This window comes from Zonotrichia leucophrys, chromosome 8 (genome assembly GCF_028769735.1).
Source record: "Zonotrichia leucophrys gambelii isolate GWCS_2022_RI chromosome 8, RI_Zleu_2.0, whole genome shotgun sequence".
Lineage (NCBI taxonomy): Eukaryota > Metazoa > Chordata > Aves > Passeriformes > Passerellidae > Zonotrichia > Zonotrichia leucophrys.
This window is the reverse complement of record NC_088178.1, coordinates 29,354,714-29,380,131: the sequence shown is the minus strand read 5'-3', so window position 1 is coordinate 29,380,131 and position 25,418 is coordinate 29,354,714. Positions and strand designations below refer to the sequence as shown.

General features: G+C 51.4%; 1 protein-coding gene across 3 annotated transcripts in view; it reads right to left on the bottom strand.

Moving 5' to 3' along the window:
* Positions 1 to 21,941, bottom strand: part of DNAJC6 (DnaJ heat shock protein family (Hsp40) member C6) — a 40,061-nt gene extending 18,120 nt beyond the window's left edge. The window contains exons 1-5 of one of the 3 annotated variants that reach the window (XM_064720407.1): positions 21,794 to 21,939; positions 12,955 to 13,084; positions 2,582 to 2,732; positions 1,823 to 1,872; positions 1,584 to 1,732 (exon numbers count right to left, since the gene is read on the bottom strand). In XM_064720407.1, coding sequence (XP_064576477.1) covers positions 1,584 to 1,732; positions 1,823 to 1,872; positions 2,582 to 2,732; positions 12,955 to 12,967 — 363 coding nt within the window. In that variant the 5' untranslated portion in view covers positions 12,968 to 13,084; positions 21,794 to 21,939. Of the gene's footprint in view, positions 1 to 1,583; positions 1,733 to 1,822; positions 1,873 to 2,581; positions 2,733 to 12,954; positions 13,193 to 21,793 lie in introns of those variants that run through there. The other 2 variants (XM_064720405.1, XM_064720406.1) reach the window with 2 other exon arrangements.
* Between the last annotated feature and the right edge of the window lie 3,477 nt (positions 21,942 to 25,418).

Genomic DNA, 25,418 nt, shown 5'->3' with positions numbered 1-25,418 from the left:
ATCGAGCAGTGCTCAAAGTTTGGAGAGCAGGGAGTGACCATTCCTATTTACCCTCTCACCTTCTCCTGTCCCCAGAGTTTCTTTCATTCCTTCTGTTGTACATCCTTGATTTTCCCTGTTACAATTCCCACAGTGACCCTTCCACTGACAGTCCTCAGAGCAGCCCTCCCTGCCAAGCATCTGGAAAAGCCATTATCACTTCTCTAGTAAATAACACACGTTTCCCACCAGTCCATAATTACATATTTACATTGCCTCTAATTACACATCTGCCTGATGGTTCACAATTAGGAAATTAAATGTGTGCTTGGTGTTTCTATCAAACAGAACCTCACCAGCACTCAGCACAGACAACCTTGGGGAAAAGCAGCTGGGATTCTCCAGCTCTGGGAATCATGTATTGTGTTGTTCACACTTCTTTCTCATGAAAAATACTTGGAATCAGAATTTCCCAGCCCATAAAAAACACAATATGTTATTATAAGGTAATTTTATTTTCTTCCTATGTGAGTCAAAGCAATGGTTGCAAAGCACTGAGCTGTCCTTTGGGAGTGGCATTAAAAGTCACTTGTAAAGTGTTGGGCAGGGTGGGAGATAATTCCAGGGATTCAGGAATTATGGCCAGCTCACACAGCAATAGATCTTTAATGCTGGGCTTTCAGAAGTAGATAATTTTTTCTCCACCCACAAACAGCATCAGTGGTGCACCAAAATCAATCAAGACTGAAGATTCTGAGCTCTTAATATCTCTTAATTAGTCTTCCCTGTTCATTTACTCGTATTTGAAGTCTGGTTACTGATGGCCACAGAGAAATTTGCTTTAAGTGTCAGTGAGTGGTTTCTGGTGATCAGAATTACTGAAGATAAATTCAGCTACACCTCAAATTAAAACTAAATTAGCCTTAGATTAGATTCATTTACCCTGACTGAGAGTTAAGCCTGCCTTTTGGGTTGAAGGCACCAAAAAGTTAGAAATTTTAAAAAAACAGAACACAACACCAAAACACAGCACTCCCTCGTGGGAGAGGGAAAGAACAGGAAGTTTTCAGAAAGATTAAATCTAATCTTGCATTTCAGCAGCAGCATTTCATAGAGATTTCCTCTAAAAGCCATTAGTGAAGCAGAGCCTCGCAGTGCTCCCTGATGCTGCTCTGGTTTTAGAGAGGGAAACTGGGCCAGGCCATGCAGGTGGCTTTTTAAAGTCACAAGAGCCAAAATGCCCCTCAGATCCCCTTTCCATCCCCAGCTTTGCCTGCTTGATTAAAGCCCAACTGCAAGAAAATCATCTCCCCCCTTCTATTGGTAATTTCTTCCAAAGGCTTTCCATTTTATTCTTTCCCTGCAGCAGCTCCAACACTCTGTAGGAACAGAATAAACTCTGGTTTATCTTTATTTCCCTGCAGCCTCTCCATGCAATGCCTTTCACTCTCCCAGGTTCCTCACATGAGCATTATCCCTGAACTTTCCAGCTCTTTCATCCTAGCTAAAACTCCCAAAAACACCTCTAGATCTTAAATCCCCTCAAACTGAGGGTCCAAGCTGCCCCTTTCCCTGGGGAATCTGCCCCCGTGGGAGGCACTCACCCTGTTGTGGAACTTGGCACTGCGATAATATTTGGGTGACAAGTTGAACACGGTGTAGTGGTCGGGGTGCCTGGAGTCCAGGAAGGTCCTGACGTCCTCAATGTGGTTCCTGAATCCCAGCTCCACGCCCTCAGCAGGAAAAGACATCACTGCCAAGGCAAGGAGAGGCCAGCATCACCGGGGTGCCTGCAGTTCTGGCCTTTGGAGCTCTGGGCGTTGTGTTTCTCCACAGTGCTTACCTATGATCCTTGAGGTAATGTAGGAAATATCCAGCTCTCCCTTGGTGTAACTAAGAGACAAAGCAGGGCACAGAATTTAGGCACTTCAGCAGCACGTTAGGAGTGTTTGCCCAGAAAAAAAATCTACTTATCACACAAGGAAAATTCATCTTAAAATTAATTCTTGAGACGCAGACAGTGACCCAGCCTCCCCCTCTCCACATGCAATTAACTGGATACAAAACCTGCAAGAAAGGTCCCTTTTCCCTTCTGTCATTAATTTTTAAGTGCCAGTTTCCAAGAGAAATCTCCAGCAGTTTGCACTTTGCAGATCCCTCAAACCCTTTGGGGTCTTGCATTAAATTTCCACAATTTCTTGTAGCCCCTGATTCCATGGAAGGGGACAACACCAGGAGAGTCCCCCAAGCAAAGTCACCTCAGCCTGTCTTCCATGCCAAGGTGGATTTAGGGATGGGAACATCAGCAAGCACAGCAGAGAGAGGCATCAACGCCAGTGACAAAATAAATATTCAGGTGGTGTTTCACTGGAAGGATCCCACAGGGAATCCTCCAGGAGCTGGAGACCAGGTGCTCCATTTCACTGGCATTTCCCACATTTCAGGGTGCTGATGCTCACTATGAGCTCACATGGTTTTACTTGGGTTTTCCTTGAGGCTAAACCCCAACGGTGAGACAGAACCAAAGAAATTATTTGGGATTTTCCCCTTTCCTCAATCCCTGTGAGCTGTGCTGGTTTTTCCTGCTCCAGGCGCACTGTACCTGGCCACAGACTGCATGACCTTGGAGGAGGTGTCCTTCAGGGTGTCCTTCAGGTTGTCCTTCAGGTTGCTGAAGAGCCTCCCTGCTCCTCCCTTCACCATGTCCAGCAGGCCTCCCCCGTAGCTGGACTCCATGTCTGGTGACGAGGCACCTTCAACACAGCAAAACCAAAAATTACAACAGAACAAAGTCAAAAATTACAGCACAACAAAGCCAAAAATTACAGCACAACAAAACCAAAAATTACAGCACAACAAAACCAAAAATTACAACACAACAAACCCAAAGCCAACGTCACTGGTTTGGAATAAACCCCAACAATCCCCCAGCTCTGTCCACACCAAGCAGGTCCCCATGAGCTGCTGAGTGTCAGGCATGAGGAAAAGTGGTTTTCCTCCTCCACGGGGTGAGGGATGGCTCCTTCCTGCTGCTGTGTGCGGGTTGTGTTCAGTCTCAGCACAGGGCAAAAGATCTAAATTGGCCACTTCTCCTCTACATTCTGTTTTAGAACACAAGATGGCTCCTCGAGGCACAGGAATATTTCTTTTACCAAACTTCCTGTGAGCATGATTTAAAAAAAAAAAAAAATAAAAGAGAGAAAAGGAAAAAAAATCAAAGAAGCTTGTTGGCTTCCAAGCATGGAATCTGTGTTTGATCTCCCCTCAGAAAGTTTGTTTTCATGTTATTCTGTGCTGGGAGAGCCAGGGCTGGAAGGAGGAGATGTTCAAAAGGGGATTTGAGTTCTGCAGGTCAGCTTCTAAAGGAAAGCAAGGCAGAAAAGTGGCAGCTTGGAACAGGGAAAAGGGGACAAAGGATCAGAGGTTCAACAGCACTGGGCAAATTCTTACAGCTGGAAATGCTGCAGGAGAGCAACAGAAGGCTCTGAGAGAATGGAAAACTTAAAATCTTTAGAAATCAATCTGGAGGTTTAAAAAGTGGAGAGGAGAAAGAGAGAGAAGGAGACTTTCCCTGTATTTCCAGGAGAAGCAGCAGGAATCAGTTCCAAGGTTCCTGTGTCCCCTAAGGCAGAGAACCAGAAAGGATGGCTGAGGAAGAGATGGCTCCCACTGCCACAGGGATGGGATATTGGGAATTGTTCCCTGGCAGGGTGGGCAGGCCCTGGGATAGAATTCCCAGAGCAGCTGGGGCTGCCCCTGGATCCCTGCAGTGCCCAAGGCCAGGCTGGACCATTCTGTGTTCAGAATAAACCTCCAGCAGTCACCAAGCCCAGAATCCCAGAATCCCAAAATCACCAGGATCCCAGAATCACCGAGTTGGAAGAGACCTTCAAGATCCTCAATTATCCCACGGCACCCAGTGCCACATCCAGGCTTTTTTTTTAAACACCATTCCAGAACTTTATCACCCTTTCTGTAAAAAACTTTTTCCTAACATCCAACCTAAATTCCCCTTGGTGCAGCTCGAGGCTGTGTCCTCTGGTTGTGTCAGTGCTGCTGGAGAAAGAGCCCAGCCCCACCTGAGCACAGACACCTTTCAGGAGCTGTGAAGTGATAAGGAAATACCAAATAAAGCAACAACCTCCTTCCAAAACTGAAATATGTCAGGTGGAACCCTCCTGCCATGGCCCACCCTCAGCAGTGAGAGTTCAGCTGAGGGAGGCCCTGCTGACAGCACCAGCCTGGTGTTGGACAGGATGGGAGCTGGACACTGTGGAAATCCTAATTAAAGCACTTAAGTGCTGATTTTACAGAGGATCAGGAGATGGATGTGCAGGAGAACTTCTCCTCCCAAGGCAGAGAGAGCTTTGGAAGAGAACAGGGATCCAGGGGAGCTCAGAGGGATGTGCTCAGTACTGGAGAAGCTGAAGGTGGCAAAACCATCAATGTCTGGATTAGCCAGGCCAGGAAACTCATTCCTACCCAGGGAAAGGGAGAGAAACCACAAATCCAGAAGGGAAATATCCCCTCCCTATCCCCTGCAGTGCCACAAGCAGTGTTTGTGCTTATTCTCAAAAACCAAACGCTTTCAGACCAACCCTGTTTTCAGTGTGGGGCTTTGGAGGCAGAAATGGGAGAGCGGGACAGGGGTGGCCTGGAGTGATGGGGACATTTTGTCACCTGCAGCCAGAGGTGCCCTAGAGTGACCAGAGCAGAGGGTCACACCCTGCCACCCCCTGAGGGAGCTGCTGCTGCTGGAATCCCAGATTTGGAATCTTTCCCTGCAAAATCTGCCCTGCTGGAGGCCCTGTCTGCCTGGGGGGGGCCCTGAGCAGCCCCCCCAGAACCCCCCCAAGCACAGGGCTGAATTCCAGCCCTGCTGAGAGAGCCCAGGGGGAGCCAGCCGACATTGAGCAGGCATTTCAGACTCTGTCAGTCTGGCTATTTGTGCTGATGAAGCAGCTCTGAGCCTCGGCGAGGGGAGGTGCAAGGAGGATGCCTGGAAATTGAGGCTCAGCAGAGAAGTGCTGCCTTTCCCAGGTCACTCAGCAGGAGTGAACAGCCCCTTTCTGCCTGGAAAGGGCAGACAGAAAGCAGACATGAAGCCATAGGAAAGGAAGCAGGTTTCCCTCAGGCTGCCCAGATTTTGTGCAACAATATCTTCAGTGTCAAACGAGGGGGGTTATTTTTGCTCAGGGAGCTGCTGCCTGTGCTTTTGTTAGAGGTGAAGTGAGGAAGGATCTAAATATTCCCTGTTCCTCATCATGGAATCACAGAATGCTTTGGGATCTGAAAGACCATCTCATTCCACATAGAAAAGCATTAAAGCTTCATCTCCCACCTTCCCCCAAAAACCCAAAAAGGTTTGGGAGTTTTAAATCTCCTCTGACTTCTCTTCCAATGGCACTACAATGGGAAAATTTTTGTTTGTTCCTGGTTTTGTATCCCAAATTCCCCATTTCTAGTTTTTTTTTCTGCTTGTTGCAGTCTTCTCCCTCCCCACAAGGTATTTTCTGGGGGAAAGAAAGGGTTTTTGCTTGTTTTATCCCCTAAGATAAAGGTGGAGGCTGTCCTGTGCCTGGGCAGAAACGGCCCTTTTAAAGTTCCCTGCACTGAAAGGAGTCAAGCCACTGTTGTTGTGGCTTCAGCAACAAAGCCTGGATTGTTTTTAAGGAACACTCAGCAAAAAAAAAAAAAGCTGCTTTTTGTGCCTCTCCCCCCCAGCAGGCAGCAGAGCTCACGTTCCTCCCCCAGGCAGCTCTCCCAGCAAAGCCTGCCTCGTGTGGGACGTGCTTTCCCACCAGCCTGCAGGGAGCAAAGCCAGGCTGCCACAATCCAGCGTCACTCTGACATGGTTCCCACTCCAGGGAGGGTCTGCAGGGCAGGGGGAGCAGCCCTGCAGCAGCAATTCCTGCTACAGCAGGGTTGGAGCATCCTTTGAAGGGTTTCCCATGGCTGCAGGGGTGTTGGGTGCAGAGCAGAGACTCCACATCCCTGGGTACCCTCAGCATCCCCAGCTCCTGCTGCTCCCCACAGTCCATCTTGCAGAGGATTGCAAAGAGGAATTTCACCTCCCCTGCCCAAGGGAAGGGTGGCAGGAGATCCTAAATGCAAATCCCTGGGCAGTGGCTCCTCTGCACCCAGTGATAATCAATGGCTGAGACATTACCAAAATCAATATCAGAGATCTGAGGGCTTCACCTGCCAGCTGGGCTTGGAACCACCTGGGGTGGTGGAATGTGGGCTTGGATTGAGATTGGCTTCACAGTCCCTCCAACCCAAACCATCTGTGATTCTGTGGTTCTAACTGTGTTTTAAGGGCACAAAATCACATCCTGATACCCAAACCTTCCTTCCAGACATATCCTTCCAAAATACACATCCCTTAATCTGGACAGCTGAGCTTTACCACATTTAAGCCAAGACTAAACCATGGATGCTGTTATGGGCACTTGCATCCTGTCTTGGATCAGACACGGCCCAAGTGTCAGAATTACATAAACTTTTCAACAGTCACTGGGTGATGGTTTGGGAGAGAAATCACCACCAGCAGAGGCAACTAAAACAGTGATAAAGGGAAAACCTGCAGAAATTACTTGGGAAGTTCCTCAGACTCACACAGATCCCAAACACTGATTATTTTTTACCTAAGTTTTTGCTACCAGTCCCATCTGTCTCCTCCTCCTCCTCCACTGTCCCAGATTCCTGGTAGAGTTAGGTTCCCTATGAGGCTAAGCACACTTAAAGTGTTATTCCATAAAAATAAGCAGCAAAGCATGTGCAGAGCAGAAGAGGCTCTGCTCATTTGATAAAATGAATGCTGAGACCCCCAAGCCCAGGTTTCACTCATCCTGACACTTCCACTGTCCCAGGCTGCTCCAAGCCCCATCCTGGGACACTGCCAGGGATCCAGGGCCTGCCCACCCTCCCAGCCAGGAATTCCTGCCCAAAATCCATCCAACCCTTCCCTCTGGGATCTTCCAGATATTCCTCCTTCTCCTGTCACTCCAGGCCCTCATCTAAAGGGTAAAACCATGATTCTCTCCTAAGCAGACAATCATGAGGCACAGAAGCATCCCCAGCACTAAGATATCTTCAATAATTTATTCAGCTGAGCAGGGAGTTGTTGCTTATGAGGTTGTTGTTTGGGGTTTTTTTACTGCAGCTCTCCAGCAGTTTAATGCAGTTTCCAGTTCACTGGTACTGCCCCATCCAGGTCTTTTGCCTGGGGGAGATGGAAAATGCCTCAGAACAGGGGAGGTTTAGGTTGGATATTGGGAAAATTTCTTCCCCAAAACTGTTGTCCAGCCCTGGCAGGAGACATCCCTAGAAAGAGTTAAAAGACCATTTAAAAGATGGTCTGAGAGGGCTTTTCCAACCTGAGCAATTCCATAATTCTGTGTTTCTGTTGGACAACAAAGGGTCCCCGACGCCCTGTGGGAAGCAATCAGCACCTCTGGCAGCAAACTTTGGGGTAGGGAACTCAAGAACCTCTTTTTGTGCTTTGCTGGGATAAAACTCCAGAACTAACATTGCGTGAGCCCAAGGCTTTTTATCCAAAGGTTCGTTTGAGGCTGCTTAAATGCAAACTTCATGGAAATAATTAAGGTTCTTCATGGCAAGAATTAAGGTTCACTCTTTCTGCTTTTGCTCAAGAAACGGAAACTGAGGAGTGCAGCTGGCACCAAAAACATGGAGGATTTCCATAAAGAGGGGGTTTTACTCCGTGTTTTCTTAGCAGAATAGTGATATTGAGAGGGGAGGGGGGGATTACCACCCAGTGCTTGCTAGATTTGTTTAATTTGTTAAAAATTTCCCCTCATGAAAGTCATCTTCAGCAAGGCCCGACAGCGAGCCACCAGGCCGGAGCGTGAAATGTGTCTTTGGAGCTGATGGACATTCTCTGTGTTCTCCCCCCTATCAAAACAACTGAGAAAAGACAAAACTCCTGCCAACACCCCATCGTTCAAGTGTCCAAAACACACCAAGCAAACAAAGGAGCCATTAAACAGAACCTCCCCGTTTGAAAAGGCAGCGAGGGGGGAACACAGGCCAACATTGTCCGGCCAGGCCTTTGTCCCCGTGCCAGTGACATGGAGATGTCTCTCTTCTGACTCAGAGACAAGGAATCACCAGAGCACAAGACATTATGTTTGCAAGTGTAAAACAGCTCAAGAAATCTCAATTTCACCGCTTGCAGTTTCTTTCAGAGGCTTTTTCTTGGTGGTTACTCTGCCTGAGGAAGCACAGAGCACAAGCAAGTCCATGCCCCAACCCTTTAAAAGCTCTTTTCTATCTTATCTAGATCATAAACACCACAGAACAGCACAGAAAGGGTTTTTTCCTTTCATAACAACTATCCTTGCTGTTACTTTTGCATCTTATTTCCTAGAACCTCTTCTTTCAATGCTCAGCCAGCTGCTAAGAAAGCAGAATTGAATGCCACAGCAAAAACCCAAATAAACTGGCTTCTTCAAAATTCTGCCTGGTTCTCATCTTGAGAGCACTTGCAGCAACTTAAAAAAGGAAGAGACAGAAGCAGCTCTGGGTAGATGCCTTTCTTGGAATCTGGTTTTATAACTCGTGGTGTTTTGTGTCCTGTGAGGTTCAGCTCAGGTCTCTCTTTGAACCTCTATCTCAAGCTGGGGGCATTTGCAGGAGGGAATTGGGAATTGTTCCTGTGAGGGTGGGCAGGCCCTGCCACAGGCTGCCCAGACAAATTAGAAGTGTCCAAAGCCAGGTTGGATGGGGTTTGGAGCAGCCTGGGACAGTGGGAGGTGTCCCTGCCATGGCAGGGGTGGCACTGGATGAGCTTTAAGGTCCTTTCCACCCCAAACCATTCCAGGATTCTGTTCAGGACTCAGCTGACCCCTCTGTGCCAGCTCCCTGCCATCCATGAGGAGCTCCAGCCTTCCAGCAGCAACCCTGTGCTTCTGCTTCCTGGCTTTTGCTTCTCTTCACTCTGAGCAACACCATTCCAAAAAAAAATATTAAGCCAATAATCAGGAGCACTTGGGAGTTGGAGCAAAGATGCAGCCACTGATTATTTTCCTTGCAGAAGGTGTTTATGAGGCTGCAAATCTGCATTAGGAGAGGATGCTTGAAGATCTAATACTTTGCATTAGTCTAAGGAAATTAATAGAAAAACCAAACAGGAGCCCAGTTCCTCAGCTCAGGGGAGTTGGTGACAGCAAACACAGCCCTGTTAGTGAAACCAGCAGCAATTTGCCCCAGAAGTGCCAGTGCTTTGCCTTCAGCACAAATCCTCAGCCATCCAACATGTGGAATTGCTCACTGGTGACCCACACACAAATATTCCACAGAGCAAAGGGCATTTCCCTGTGCCCAGGTGCAGAAGAAATCCAATATGAGGGGAAAGAAAAGAAAGGTTTGATTGTTCAGCTTTTTAACTTGGTTGGAAAAGGTCTTTGGCTGCAGCAGAGCTGTGGCAGCAGGAGCTGGGCAGTGCCTGCCCCAGTCCCCCTGTCCTGGGGACAATTTGGGCCCCTCAGGACAAGGAGGACATGGAGGGGCTGGAGAGTGTCCAGGGAAGGGAACGGAGCTGGGGAAGGGTCTGGGGAACCAGGAGAGGCTGAGGGAGCTGGGCAGGGGCTGCAGAATCCCTGAGGGAGCTGGAAGGGGCTGCAGAATCCCTGAGGAGCTGGAAGGGGCTGCAGAATCCCTGAGGGAGCTGGGAAGGGGCTGCAGAATCCCTGAGGAGCTGGGCAGGGGCTGCAGAATCCCTGAGGGAGCCGGGCAGGGGCTGCAGAATCCCTGAGGAGCTGGGCAGGGGCTGCAGAATCCCTGAGGGAGCTGGGAAGGGGCTGCAGAATCCCTGAGGAGCTGGGCAGGGGCTGCAGAATCCCTGAGGGAGATGGGAAGGGGCTGCAGAATCCCTGAGGAGCTGGAAGGGGCTGCAGAATCCCTGAGGGAGCTGGAAGGGGCTGCAGAATCCCTGAGGGAGCTGGAAGGGGCTGCAGAATCCCTGAGGAGCTGGGCAGGGGCTGCAGAATCCCTGAGGAGCTGGGCAGGGGCTCAGCCTGGAGCAAAGGAGCTCAGGGGGCCCTTTTCCAGACCTAATGATTCCATGGTTGTCTGTTCTGCTCCCCACAAGACAGACAGACAGACAGACCAGTGTCCCAGTGTCCCCCATCACTGGTGGCACTGGGTTCTCCCCCCAGACTGTTCTCTTCCTCCACTGCAAACAGCAGCTGCTCTGCCCCACAGAAAACCGTCACTGAAAATCAGGGGAAAAAAGAAAAAAGGACATAACGAGCTTGGATATGGCCAGGGCACCTCAAGGGTTTCACCTTCAGGGTCTGACACTGAATTCCACAGTGAGATTCCATGAGAGATCCCCCCATCCCACCAAAACCCAGCAGCACAGTCTTTTCCCTGAGATGGATTTTACCCCACCCTTCTCCTTCCTGAGGAACTCAGATCTCTTTTCCCACCTGAATTATTCTCAAGCACTGCCCACCTTGGGAGTTTCAACTTTGGCATCATTGGGAGGAGTCTGAAATATTTATAATACCAATATATTCTCTACTTAAACAAAAAAGAAATGCACAGAATGTGAGTGGTGTTTTTTCCTTGTTCCTATTAAGCCAAAATCCCAAGCACCTCATTCTCCTGTCTGTGTCCCTAATCCTTGTCCCCAATTATCCATCTGCAGCCTGTGTGAAAGATAAATCATGTCCCCCAGTCCAGGAGCAACTTCAATCACCAAATCACTCGGAATCACAAGCACACCTGAGGGGTGGATTTGGTTCTTTAAGCTGCTGTAATTTCATAGTTGGCAAAGAAAAATGGCTTTGCAGCGAGCTGGGAGAAATTAGGAATTTATCAGCCTGAAGTGCTCAGATGAACAAGAGAGATACAAGTGTGGAGTTTGGGTTTGGAGCATCACAAGCAGCACAAAAAATTTTAAAATTTTGTTTTGGAACAACCACCAAACAGTCCTTATTAAATAAAGAGGTTATTAAAAAAATAACCTATAAATAGAATTCAAGGGCCACATTAAGACCTGAGTTTTTTTGCTGCTCAAGTGCCAGGTGTGTTGTTCAGAGCACCTGTAAAATTGAGGCAGAGAGAATGAATTGAAAGGAGAAAACTCTGGCTGAGACAGATCCCTTAAAAATCAGCTCCCAAATCCCAGAGCCAGCCCATGTGTTTGGGAAGAACATCCTGGAAACTGGTAGAGGCCATTAATACAGTTTAATGCTCTGGGCTAGAATCAGAGGAGCTGCAGAGTGGAAATGGCTGAATATTGCAGAAAACCTGTAAATAAAGCCATTGTCTGGCTGCCCATGAGCAGGGTTTTTTGTTTGGTTTTTTTTTTTTTTTTTTTTGCTCAGCAAAACCAGAGAGCCAAATTGAGCTGCACTGAAATGACAGCCCAGGATGAGGCTGGAGAGGAGCCCCACACCTGCCTGGGAGCCACCACCACCTCCCACTGCCCCTCTGCCTCTGCTCCCTGGCCTGGCAGGAAATTCATCCAATTCATCCAGGCAATGGCCTTGATGATAGACATTAACCTGCCTGCAGCATCTCACCATCCCAGCAGCTGCCAGGACCCAAATCACTCCAACACAGCAGCCCACTGTGAGTAAGGAGCTGCTGGCACAGCCTGTGATTATGAGCAATTGCAGCAGAGATGTTGTAGCAGCAAATTCAGAGATGTTTCCGAAGTTTGGGAGTAAAGTAAGTTAGAGAAAAACAAACACCAGCCTAAAAGAAGGCTTGGAAGCAAATTCAGATGGCAAAGGGGAAGAGGAAAACATGATTGAAAGTGTTCAGGGAGGTGGGGCAGGGCTGGAGCAGCCTGGGACAGTGGGAGGTGTCCCTGCCCACGGCAGGGGTGGCACTTTAAGGTCCCTTTAACCCAAACCATTCTGGGATTTTATGATTCTTATTACATCATAAAAAATGGGGGAGAAAAATCAAGGATAAGGCTCTCCCTGCCCAAGCCCAGCCATGGCTCATTAAGGTTTTTTTCCCTCAAAAAGAGGTTACCAGGTTAAAAAAAGAGGCTGTATCTGAAGTGCTTGTGGGGTGCCTGTGGCCCAGCCCTGTCCCTCCTGGAACATGCAGATGTTTTCCTTAGGAATTACAGTGATGGGCCAAGCAGTAAAAGGTTCAAACTGAAAGAGGGGAAATTTGGGTCAGATTTACAGACGGAATCGTTCCAGTGAGGGTGGGCAGGCCCTGGCACAGGTGCCCAGAGCAGCTGGGGCTGCCCCTGGATCCCTGGCAGTGCCCAAGGCCAGGCTGGAGCAGCCATGGCAGGGTTGGAATGGGATGAGATTTCAGGTCCTTCCAACCCAAACCATTCCATGACTCTGTGATTCCATGCTGCAAGACCACCCTATAGCAGGTGGCCGTGAGTGTGGTCCCTCCTGAACACCCAGGGTGTTTCCCTGCACCACTCTGGGCTCCACAAGTTCCTGCAAAGGCTGTGGATGCTCCTGGAGGTGGGCACAGGTGAGGAACCACAACCAGAGGGGTCCCTTCAAAGCACGGCCACTCTCCCCACTCCTGGTTAGCCAGGCAAATTTGAACCTTTCGAGGTGAAGAGCTCTCTATCCCATTACCAGCCATAAAGACCATCTGCTCCCTTACTCCCTGATTAAAAAAAATGGTGCACGCTGCACATCATCCATCAGAATTAATCCAACTCACTTTGATGAGTGCCTTTTAGCGGGGTGGTGGGGGGGGAGGAAAAAACCCAAAAACCTCAGGACAATTCTGGGCATCCAACCCGTGGTGGGGAGGGGGACAGATCCCAGAGCGCTCCATCCATTTTCCCTCATGCCTCGCACGCTCCCTCCGCGGGAGCGGGGGGCTCAGGAGGCAGCCCCGCGCAGGCTGCGGCGCTGCCTTGCCTCCATCCCGGCGCGCCCGGACAAAGGGCCGCTATTGTCCCCGCGGCCCCGGAGCCCCGCCGGGAGCGGCCCCGCGCCCGCCCCGCCGTACCTGAGCTGTCCATGGTGCTGCCGCCGCCGTCGGCGCGGGGCTGCGGCTGCTGCTGCTGCTGCTGCTGCCGCCCGGGGCTCCGGCCGGGCCCCGCGCCGGCCCCGCCGCGCTCAGCGCCGCTGTCCACGAGCTGCAAGGATTCATAGCCGTCACTGCCGGGCTTTTTCCGGTAGCTCCCGAGCAGGCTCATGGGCGAGCCGGGCGGGCGAGCGGCTCCGGCGCCGCGGCCGGGAGGGAGGAGGGAGGGAGGGATGGAGGAGGGATGGAGGCACGGAGGGAGGGCACGGCGAGCGCTCCGGCCGCCCCGAGGGGAGGGGAAGGGCGGGCCCGCCGCCGCCGGAAGCGGGCGGGGAGGACGCGGCAGCGGGAGCGTCCCGGGGCTGCGAGCCCAGCGCCGGCTGCTGCCGGCCCCGAGCGCTGCCGCCGCGCCCGTTCCTCCTCCCGGCCCTGCCTGCTGGCTCGGATCCCTCTCCTGCCGCCGCCCCAGGGCTGCGTGCGGGCTCTGGCAGCGCCGAGCCACACCGAGATGTCTGTGGGAAGGCGCGGTCCTGCCAAGGTCACCGCCTCCGGGGCTGGCACTGCCCGCTCTGCAGCCCGCGGGAGGACGGGGGGCACAGCACCTCTGCGCCGAGCCCCAAAACCCTGAGGAGCATCCCTGCGCCGCCGGAGCGCCCGGCTGGGCCTGGGTGCCACCCCCGCTGCTGATCCCGCTGGGATGATGGGCCAGCATCCCAAACCTGCCTTGTGCCACCGCTGCTCCGGCTCCCGGCGGTGCCACCGACTGCTAAAGCCGGTTTTGTTGTTGTCACCCGTCTATTTTTAGCTGTTCCCATGAAAACAGACTCGGGAGCAAGCAGAGCGTGGCCCTGAGCGAGTGATGAGCTGTGCCTTGCTCAGATGCAGTTTTCAGCCAGGCCTTGAACATCCTAATTTCATTTTACACGGAACAGAGGAACCCGGGGATGCTCCAAAGGAAATGAGCACTATTAAACTCTTCTAAGTGGATTTCTTTGTAATTTAAGGGAAACTAAAGGCAAAAGGAAGCCCTAACAAACAGGCACGAGCATGCCTTTGATCTCTGGCAGAAAGGAAAGTTCTCTGCTCAGAAATTAGCCCAGCTTTGTTTCTATAGCAAAGACATCAATAAGCAAGGCCAGGCTACACAGGGCTGGAGGAAGGTGTCCCTGGCATGGCAAGGGGTGGGCCTGGATGAACCCTGAGTTCCCTCCCAACCCAAATAATTCTGGGATTCTCTGATTCCAATCATTTGTGTAGCAACACCCAATCTTGAGGTATCGCTGGCACCTGGCTGAAATTTCCCTGCTGAAATTTCCTCTGGGGCAGCAGACATCTGCTCCAGCCCTACCTTGCCATGCGCTGTTGTTTATGTAACCCCTGAGATTTCATGGCACGGAGCAGACAAGGTACATCTGTGACCCAGAACTTCCCCAGAAAAACCCCGGCAGATTTACAAGCAGCAAACCAAAACTGAGCTGACCTGACATGAGCAGCTCCCTGCCAGCAGCAGGAACAGCCTGAACTCAAGGCTGGGGTTGTGGTTTCTACTCCCTCCATCCTTTGGTCTGTGTGGAGCAATTCGTGGATTGCAACACGGACCAGCAGGGATGGGCCCCTCCTCTTGGCACCCAAGCAGCAGGTTAATAAAATTAAAAATAAACACGTTTTCTGAGCCATTTTGTGTATTCTGAGCAGCCTGGGCTAGTGGGAGGTGTCCCTGCCCATGGCAGAGAGTGGGAACAAGGTGGTTTTGAAGGTTCTTTCCAACCCAAACCATTCCAGGATTCCATGATCTTCACTAGGGATCACATCTGTCAGCCTCTCCTGGTCAGTCTAGGACAAAACAATTCCTGTGCTCTGGGATAAAAATGGGAAATCTGTTGGGGGGTGGAGGTGAATTTTCCTTTGTTTTGCTTGCTCAGGTAAAGCCCAAACACATCAAAACAGGTGGAGGAGAAACCTGGCACGACACAAACCCTGCAGAGCCTAAAACCAATCCACCTGTGCCCATCAGCTCCAGAGGCTCAGCTTGGACAAAATTCCATGTTCTCAATAAAAAGGAAAATTCCATATTCTCAATAATCCAGCAGCCACTCCCTCACTGCTGAGCAGCCAAGGTCTGGCTGCCTCAGCTTTTTTTTGGGAAAAAAATTTAAAATTGCTCCTCCTTGTTGAATCTGTTGTTAATTCTTTTCCTTTTCTGAGGTTTTGGGGGATCACAGAGAAATTACCACCACAGCCTGGAAAAGGGGGGTTCTGCAAAGCACAAAGAGACAGAGCAGCCACTCCAGGGGATTTTGGGGCACAGAGGGAGGAGGAAAACACCTCAAAGTCCCATCCTTGTTTGCACAAACTCAAGGATTAGGGAACCCTGTGGGTTCAGGTGAAGCTGCACTCTTCCAGCGGGAAATTTAGCTGAAAAGAACATTTAAAATAATATTCTCCTATTCTCCTCTCCCTCCCTTCTCCCTGTAAGTTGGGCTAAAGCAGGGCCATGTGGTTTCTCTGGATTTTGGAGAACTACAGTATAAAAATGCTGTAACAACCAAAAAGCCCAACCAAAATCAAATAACTTTGAATTGCACGTGACTTTCAAAGCTGAAAAGGAAGGGAGTGAGCCCCACAGAAATATTCATTTATTGAGCAGTGACTGGGGGCAGATCTGAGGGGCAAGGCTGGCAGGGGCCATGAGGGCTGGGGAAGTGTTAAGGACGTGCTAAGGAGGATTTCATGTTGCTCAAGCCTCAAGAGATACAAACCCTCCCTGTTCCTGACCTTGGGAAAAATTGATTTGCCAACCTCTGGCTGTTTTTCTCTGTCTGGGTTTGTTGCAGCCTCTCCTGGGTAAAGTCTCTCTTTGCAGCTGTAACCAAGCCCCCACTGTCCTGAGGTGCAATTCCATTTTCTGCCCCTCTCCTCCCATCAGCTGAGCAGCTCAGGTGAAATATTACACCCTGAATTCTTCAGGAGCACAATTCATCTGGGGAGTGCTGTTAGAATTGCAAATAGAGCTTGAAAATTAATTGAATACCTGGAGCAATACCTTTAAAACCCCCCGTACCAAACATTTGTTCTGGGAATGCTGAACTCCCCCTGCACAACGGGGAGTTGTGGGGCCACAAAATCACAGGGTCATGGAAAGGTTTGGGTTGGGAGGGACCTCAGAGTTCACCTGCCAGGGCAGGGACATTCCCAGCAGTGAGCTGCAGAGCAGGGATCAGCTTTCCTGCCCTCTCACCTGGGCTCATCCATGCCTTGGGCAGTGCCAGGAGCATCCATCCCTGTCTCAGGTTGGAAATGGGAGTGTGTGTTCTATCTGTCAGGGGTGGAGCAGTTATCTCTGTTCATTGGGCTGCTTTCTTTATCTCTTCCACAGCCAACCCTCCCTCCAGGAGATCTCTGCTGCTCATGGGCCATTAATTATTAATTATCTTCTGTTAATGGCCAGTGAGTGTCCCTGCATGGCTGATCCAATCCCAGCATCCCATGGGGAGAGGCTCCGCCCAGGGGAGGAGCCAAGCATTCCTACCTGGGTACAATCTGAGATTTCAAACATTCCTACCTGGGTACAATCTGAGGTTTCAAACATTCCTACCTGGGTACAATCTGAGGTTTCAAGCATTCCTACCTGGATACAATCTGAGGTTTCAAGCATTCCTACCTGGGTACAATCTGAGGTTTCAAACATTCCTACCTGGGTACAATCTGAGGTTTCAAACATTCCTACCTGGGTACAATCTGAGGTTTGGGACACCCCAGCAGCCTTTGCCCCCTGCATTCCCAGAGGAGCCCAGGCCCATCTGCAGCAGCCCTGGAGCTGCAGAGGAAAACTCCCCCCTTGTGCAGGATCCCTGCTGCAGCAGAGCCACAGCTGGCACTGCAGGAGGGCTGAGCCCCCATGGATGGGGCTGGGACACCCCCCTGACACACAGGGGTCAGCTCCTGTTCTCACTCTGACAGTGGGTTTTTTTTTTCTTTTTTTGTACTATTGCATTTGTATTTTTAATTTTCCTGGTAAATAACTGTTATTCCCATTCCCACATCTTTACTTAAGAGCCCATTAATTTCAAAATCATAATAATTTGGAGGGAGAGGGTTTGCATTCTCCATTTCACAGGAGGCTCCTGCCCTCCTTAGCAGACACCTGTCTGTTCAAACCATGACATTCCCCCTGTGCTGCTCTGGGAATGTGGCAGCAGAACAGCCCCAGGATGTGGCTCCAGAGCCAGGAATTCCATCTCCAAGCAGTTTCCAGACTTGTACAGGGATAAATCAGTGAGGTTTGGCCTGGAGTTGGGGATGGCCACGTGGTTCCTCCCTGTGGATCAGGGAATGGTGTCCCAGCCTTGTGACAGCAGAGCACATTCCCAGGGTGGGATGTGATGTTCCAGGGAAAATCTGGGATGGTTTGTGGGGATCCAGGCGGAGAAAAGGGCATCAAATGATCCAACCCCTTCTCAACCCCCTTGACGTTCAGCAATTCCAAAGTGGCTCTGCCTGTCTCGTTCATCTCTAACAAAAAGCAGAGGAGGTTCTGAGATGGTTTGGGCTGGGTTTAAATGTTAAACTCGATTTAACCTTCAGCAGAGGAAGCCTTGAGCCTTTGCTGCAGCGAACGCCAGCCCAGTTCTCAGGGCCTGGCTGCAGCTGAGTGCTCCCTCTGAGGATGCTCAGGATGACACAGGATGTGACAAATTTTCAACCCTCAATATCTTCTTCCCCCTCCTTTCCTCCCTGTGAGAGCACACCCATTAACTCCCCTGCTGTGTCAGCACATCTTTCATTCCTTGCCTTCCAGTCTTGTTAAAAAGCTGTCAGGGATGATCCACAATTTACTCATCCCAGCCCAGGACTTGGTTTTGGGGTGTTCAAGGCTTTGCCTGGCTCCTCAGGCACGCTGAGCTGCAGAGCTGCCTGCCAAGGGCTGCTGTAGCTGCTAAAAACATCCATGGCTCACAAAGGAAGAGGAGAAAGGGATGGGAAGTGGATCTATAAGAGGCCATTAAATAGGAAATGCTGGCTCAGGAAGTCCCCAGCCTGCAAAATGTTGGAAAATCAGAGGCTGCACAGCCATTCACCATCAGGTATTTTGGGAAAAATCAGATATTTTGTGGCCTGACTGCTGTTTGCTCATCATTTCCCATTCACTGTGAGGTAAGTGGTTAAACCCTGAGGAGAATCTGGGCACTGGGTGCTGTCTGCACTGGAAAATGGCTGGTGGGGAAAACAGGGAGAAAAATTATACAACCAAGTGTCATCCTGGGGTTGCATCAGCTGCAGCTGCTGAGCTCAGGGTCAGGCCCCAGCAGCAGAGAACTCCATGGGAATGGCCAGGACATGGTCTCAGGTAGCTCTGAGCCCTCAGAGAAATCAGATTTTCCATGAGAACTGAGGGAGATCCCAGCTGGGGCTGCCATCCCTTCCCCAGGAGGGACAGGGTGAGGGTTTCCTGAGGGGGAATGGTGTTCCCTTACTCCAGGCCTCACTGGGATGCATTTCCTGGGTGGATACTTAAGAGAGGCCCAGGACAGGAAGTTACAGAAGGCTCTGGAAGCACAGGAAAGTTGGCCAGAAACAACACAACCCCATTGATGTGTTTCTACCTTCTGCCAGAATTTAGGTTTTTACCTAAAGCTAACAGGAAAAGTTATATTATTAAAGCTTTGCTGCTCTGGCTGATATAAAATATTCTGAAATTGTGCTTGTCTCAGCTTGTGGTGATTTGCAGGTCCTGACTGAGGCAGTTTGGGTTCAGGTTTATGAATGAGCATCACTTCCAAAGGGACCCACAGGGCTGCTCGTGCTCTCTGCCACATCCTGGTTTTAATCCATGTGTGCTCTGAGCTTTGGGGTGTTGGTCAAAGCACAGACACCCAGTTTGGTGTGGGAATGGAGTTCAGCTGGCACTGATGCCCAGAGCAGCTGTGGCTGCCCCTGGATCCCTGGCAGTGCCCAAGGCCAGGCTGGAGCAGCCTGGCACAGTGAAGGTGTCCCTGCCATGGCAGGGGTGGCACTGGGTGGGCTTTGAGCCCATCCAACCCAAATATTCCATAATTCCTTGGCTTTGGATGAAAATTCAGCCTGGGGACATCCTTGGGGACACCCCAGCCAGGGATCAGGCTGGGATTGTCCCTCTCCCTTCTCTTGGTGTCCATTTCCACCAGGACAGGTGACAAACCCCCTGTCAGCACTGGGTGGGTTCCCCAGGGTCACCCCACTGGGAATGCTCTCCTGGAGTGTCCCCAAGACCCAAATCCATGGAAAACCCTGTGGGCACAGAGCTGACCCAGCTCTGAGCCACATAACTCTGAAACAATGCACTGGGAGCTCTGTGGGGACCCAAACCCTTCCCAAAGGAATGCCAGGAGGGAATGGGGGAGAGCCGGGTGCACCCACCCCTCACAGACATCGGGGAAACCTCTGCTGGATGAGAGCAACCTGCTCTTCCTGCAGTTTTCCATGAAAACTCTCACTTGGAAAAGGAATTCAAATGGTTTTAAGATAATTTCCTTTTTACTTCCAATCTCGATCTGGGGAAGCGAATAAATTCAAATTTTCCTGCATGGCAAAAGTCCCATTTCAGAGGATTTGGAGCAAATCCTGCCCCTGGTCTCAGTCTCCCTGCCTGATTTTGCCCTGCACCCCCAATTTCTCCATCTCTCCCTTTCCCAGCCTTAATTCAGGGATCTAAATTCCCATCCTTATTATTTCTGGCTGCTGAGGACAAGGAGTTATTCAAGAGAAAGAAATCCATATGTTGTTTGTGCCCATCAAGCAGGGCCTCATCCACTTTTGGGACTGTGAGAGCCCATAAAATACTGTTTCTAGCTTGGTATAATGACATTTAAAATTTTAATAAAACACTAAACCCCTTGTAAAAACATTAACACCATAGAATTATTAGTGTGAACCATTAATTATTTATAATTTCATATAAATTATAAATTTATATTTTATATATAAATATATAAGTATAATTTTATTTCCCTATTTATGGCACTTTAATTGGAGAGTTTCCCACGGCTGCTTTATGCACCCCTGAAGAAGCATCTATAATCCAATTTTTATGGGAATTGCAGCATCTCTGCCTGCTACATCCACAGAATTCTGGAATTTCCAGGCTGTGTTCCCAAAAATCTGGGAGCTGTGGGCAGCTCTAGTGGTTTTTAGAGGTTTCCTGATCCCTGGAGCTCGGGCAGGACTGAATTAATGGTTGGACTCGATGATCTCAGAGGGCTTTTCCCACCTGGATGATTTGGGGATTCTGGGAGAGGAGCAGCCCCCTCTTTGAATCAGAATGTTTGCCATGGATGATTTGCATCCTTTGCCACATCCCTGTAGTGGTGCCAACCCCAATTCCCACCCTGAGGGGCAATTCCAGCCCCTGAGCAGAGCCGGGTGTGTTCCTGGGGGGATTGAGCCCCAAAATCCCAACTGCCACCCCAAAACCTGCCTGGCACCCCCTGGGCTCTCCCTATACAATCCATCATCTCCCAGCAGCTTTTCCCAGCGGAGCAGGAGGGATTGGAGCCAATCCTGCCCCAAACCTGCGGCTCCGGGCCGGGATTAGGCTGCGCCGGGGATTAGTTGGCTCAGCAATTCAGAGCCCGGCTCAAGGACAAACCCGGAGCCTCCTTAAGGGCTGCAGCCTCTCCAAAATGCTGCATCCCTCGGCCCGGAGCGTTCCCGGGATGCAAACAAGGCGGCTGTGCCACGGCTGGCTAAATTTAGCGGCACCGGTGTTGCCGTCACGCCGCCTGTGCCGCCGGAATCGCTCCCAACGCTGCCTTTAGCGGATTTATTTTATTTTTTTATCTCTCTCTCTTCTCAGGGAAAGGCTATGACTAAGAGAAATGCACATTTGGAGGGATAGCAGAAGATGGAGGCCCTGGTCCAGCTGCGGAGGGAGAATGAAGTCGGGAGTTTGCAGACCTGAGGGTTGGCCCAAAACATTCCTCACCCTCCTCCTCCTCCTCCTCCTCCTCTTTCTCCCTCTCCTCCTTCCTCCTCCTCTCCCCGGCAGTATCCAAAACAAGACTACGATCATGACGGGCACAGGCACAGCAGCCAGACGGGAATGATGGGCTGTTTTCCAGCCGTGGGGGGCTCAGCACCTACCTGGAGCCGTGGGGAGCCCCGTCCCCTCCCGGAGCGCCCGCCCGGGGCCGCCTCAGCAGCGATGTCCGCATTTACCTACGGATCTCTGCAATTTTTTGGCCCGAAATAGGGTTTTTTTTTTTTTTTTAAAGGCAATGCAGCCCTGTGTTTGCCTCGGCACAGCAGAGGGGGGGTTGAAGGTCAGCTTCCCGCGGGATTGGCAGGGAAAGGCCGGGATCAGCATTGGATGGCAGCGTTCGTGCGCTGCCATCGCCGCCGATGCCCCTCCTGCAGCAGGTCCGGCCGCGGAGAAGCCACACTTGTGATTTTAAACTGGAAAATCCCCTTCTGTCCATTCCGTACGCCCGCAGAGCTCCCGGGCAGCCCTGAAAGCGCAACCCCGAATTTTGGGGTGCCGGAGGAGGTGTCCGTGCTCCTGGCGGGCACCGCGGGGCCGCCGCAGCCCGGGGGTGCCCTGCACCCCATTGCCAGCTCCCCATCCCCAAATCCCGGCTCCTCGCCCTCCCTGCCCGGCCGGGCACTTTCGGGTGCGACCCTTCCCTGTTCCCTGTTACATAACCGGCTGCAAAGCGGGGAACCCTCCCCATCCCGGGATGCCAGCTGCCTTCCCAATTACTCAGCACAAACGGGCGCTGCACAACACCCCCAATTTCCTCGCGTTCCCTCTCGCCGCTGTTCCCCGAGCCCGCTGAGGTTTCCTTACCTGGCTGCTCGGGGCCGTGCATGCTGCGGGGCTGCGGGGCTGCGGGAGCGGTGCCGAGCGTGTCCCGCCGCCGCTCGTGGCCCGGCTCCGGCGGCGGGGCCGCTCCGGCCCGCCCGGGGCGCTGCTGCCGCCGCTGCTGCGAGCTGCGTGCCGCTCCCGGGTTATTTTGGGGATTACAGACACTCAGCGAGGGATGGGGATGGAGGCAGACATATCACACCGTCTAAAATGTGGCCTGGAGTGGGATCTGGAGTCTGCGGCGCAAGCCTCACCAGGGGTGTTTCTGTTTGTTTTCCTTGATTTTTTTTTTCTTTCCCTTGACTGCGTGCTTATTTATTTTTCTATTTTTTCCCATTTTCTTTTTTTTTTTCTCTTTTCCTCTTCTCTTTTTTTTTTCTTTTCCTCGTTTGTTTTTTTTTTTAATTTATTTTCCTGTGTGTTTTTTTTTTCCTTTTCCTTGCTTTTTCTTTCTTTCCTTTGATTTTTTTTTTTTTTATTCTGGAGGATGCTAAATGCTGCTGGATGGACCCAGCAGGGATGTCACTTGTCCAGGCTTTGCAGCCCCGCGGATGGGGCTGATCCAGGCACACCTGGGGCACTTCCCCGGGCACCAGGCAGACAAACACTTCAGTGATGCTGTAAACAAATATTTGGAGTCATGGAATCATTTGGGCTGGAAAAGTCCTCTCAGATCATCGAGCCCAGCCATGCCCAGCACTGCCGAGGCCACCACTGCCCCATGTCCCCAAGTGTCACATCCACAGGGGTTTTAAATCCCTCCGGGGGCTGGGACTCATCCACCCGTGGCTGGACAACCCTTTCCGTGAAGAAATGTTCCCGAATGTCCAACCTGAGCCTCCCCTGGTGCAATTTGAGGCCGTTTCCTTTTGCTTTCCGCTCCAGCGGGGCTGGGGTCAGGCTGTGGGGTGGGGACGTGTCCCCTGTGCCCTCCCAGCTCCCCCGGTGGCGCTGGGGGAAGCCAAGCCTTTGATCCCGGCTGGATTCTGGCTCACATTCCTCTGCTTTTTCACCTCCCAGCTTTTGTTTTCAGGCCGAGTTCATATTCCAGCTTACGCTGATATTTTTCCTCCTCGGGTTTCTCTGCCCGCACATGCCCGCTCCGCCCGCGGGTTGTCGCGACCCTGAATCGCGACATCCCCTCCGCCGGCCGGGGCTCTCCCCCGCCTCCCCGGCAGCAGATTCCGGGTTTGTCACCTTGTTTTCCCTCTCTCCCATCATTCCCGAGGCTCTGCTCTCTCCCAACTGGGAGTGCCCCGAGCTGATACTCGGGAATGACAGCAACAAGGGAACTGGTGGCCCTGGGAGGAGGCTCTGCAGCTCGGGGAGCTCAATTCCCAATTCCCAGTCCCCAGTTCCCAGTTCCCAGTTCCCCGTTCCCAATTCCCAGTTCCCAGTCCCCAATTCCCAATTCCCAGTTCCCAATTCCCAGTTCCCAGTTCCCAGTTCCCAATTCCCAATCCTCAATTCCCAATTCCCAGTTCCCAGTTCCCAGTTCCCATTCCCAATTCCCAGTTCCCAATTCCCAATCCTCAATTCCCAGTTCCCAGTCCCAATTCCCAATTCCCAGTTCCCAGTTCCCAATTCCCAGTTCCCAATTCTCAGTTCCCAATTCCCAATTCCCAGTTCCCAATTCCCAGTCCCCAATTCCCAGTTCCCAGTTCCCAGTTCCCAATTCCCAATTCCCAATTCCCAGTTCCCAGTTCCCAATTCCCAGTTCCCAGTTCCCAATTCCCATTCCCAATCCCCAGTTCCCAGTTCCCAGTTCCCAATTCCCAATCCTCAATTCCCAGTTCCCAATTCCCAGTTCCCAATCCCCAGTTCCCAGTTCCCAATTCCCAGTTCCCAGTTCCCAATTCCCAATTCCCAGTTCCCAATTCCCAGTTCCCAATTCCCAGTTCCCTGTTCCCAGTTCCCAATTCCCAATTCCCAGCACTTGTGATGGATTCCTGGCGCACAGGACACGGCCAGAGCCTCCCTGTCCTAATGCTCCCTGGGATTTTTATCAGGGAGAAGTTAAAAAGTAAATTAAAACCACTTTTTGTGCAGGGGGAGGGATTGAGATGGGGAGATTTGAGGATCCTCCCAACCCAAACCAGTCTGGGATTCTGGGATTCTGGAATTCTGGGATTCCGGGGTTCTGGGATTCCAGGATAAAGATGGGAGGGGTGGAGCAAATGGCTGCATCCAAACTGGCTTTTTAACCAATATTTTGCATTATATCAGATAAAGGACCCAAAGAGCAGCGCTGTGTCCAAACCCAAATCCTGAGGGAAATCAAATCAAATCCCACCCTCATGCAGGGATGCTCTGATTCCTCTTCTTCCCCTCTCCTCCTCCTCCTCCTCCTCACTCCCACAAAGGAACTCCAGGTCAACACTGCCCGGCCGCCTTGGCAAGGCATTGCCCACACAGAATGTGCCAGCACAGGGATCAGCAGGAGAAAATCTTTATTTACATCTCGAGAGAGAGAGCAGTAACACAGCTGCAGCGATTCACCGGCAAGAAAACTCCGGGAAGAAAACTCCGGGAAGAGAACTCGGCGCGACATTCCAGGGGGGAGAGGGGCTCCTCCCTCCACACAGTATCTCGGGTCGGTACAAAATTGCTGTGGCTTTACAAAAGGCTCGGGGTTCACAGTAAAACACCCAAAGGGAGCACGGCAGGGGCACAGCCAGGGACAAATTCCCTGCTGGAGTTTGGTCCCGGAAAATGCAACAGGTCTGGTAGAAAATTCCAGCCCGAGGGCCGGAGGCATGCACAGCCACGGGATTTCTGCACCGGTTATAGGGCTGGAAGCCTGGAAAAGGCATCTGCAGACCTGTCCTGGGCTGGGCTGCATGGAATTCTCTCTTCAGGAGGAATTTTGCAGTGGGGAAGGACAGGACACAAGGACAGGACAAGGCAAAGCAGGGATCAGCCCCTCTGCCTGGCACCCAGCTGCTTTTACAGCCTAAAAAAACCCCTAAAACCTCCTCCCCTCCTGCCCAAAGCTGTTCCAAAGAAAGCAGCAGACAGGTTTTGGCTGTGTCGGGATTTGTGTCTAAAACCAGCCCAGACCTTCATCCCAGGGTGGTGGGAAAATCCCAAATCTCTCTGAAATAGGCTTTCCCTGCCAGCTGGAAGATTTGCAGCCTCCCAGCACCAGGGCATGGAAAAGCCTCCTGGGCCAGCAGTGGGACCTGACAATCCCTTTGTTCCCACCTGGAAAATTCCCACCTGGAGCAGGGTGGGAGCACTTTGGCCTCGCCCCAGGCAGGGGTGAGCAGGGGGATGTGGGCAGGGATCCCACTCTGGCTCCACCAGGATGAAGCAGATTTTAGGGAATCCTTGGTCAGCACCAGGATGCTCAGCTGGGATAAACAAACCCAGGCAGGAGCTGGAGTTTCACACCTGGAAAAAATCCCTAAAAAATCCGGTCAATCCCCTTTCCCTGCTGTGGGCCACAGGGAAAATAAAGGAAAAATAATCCCAGGAGCACAAAGGTGCTCTGATTAACCCCAGAGGTGCCAGCAGTGCCAGGTTCCTGCCCTCCTGTGAGCCCCCCTGGCAGAAGCAGAATTCCCTGCAGATCCAGCAGCTCCATGCACAATTCCCAAAAGGTGAT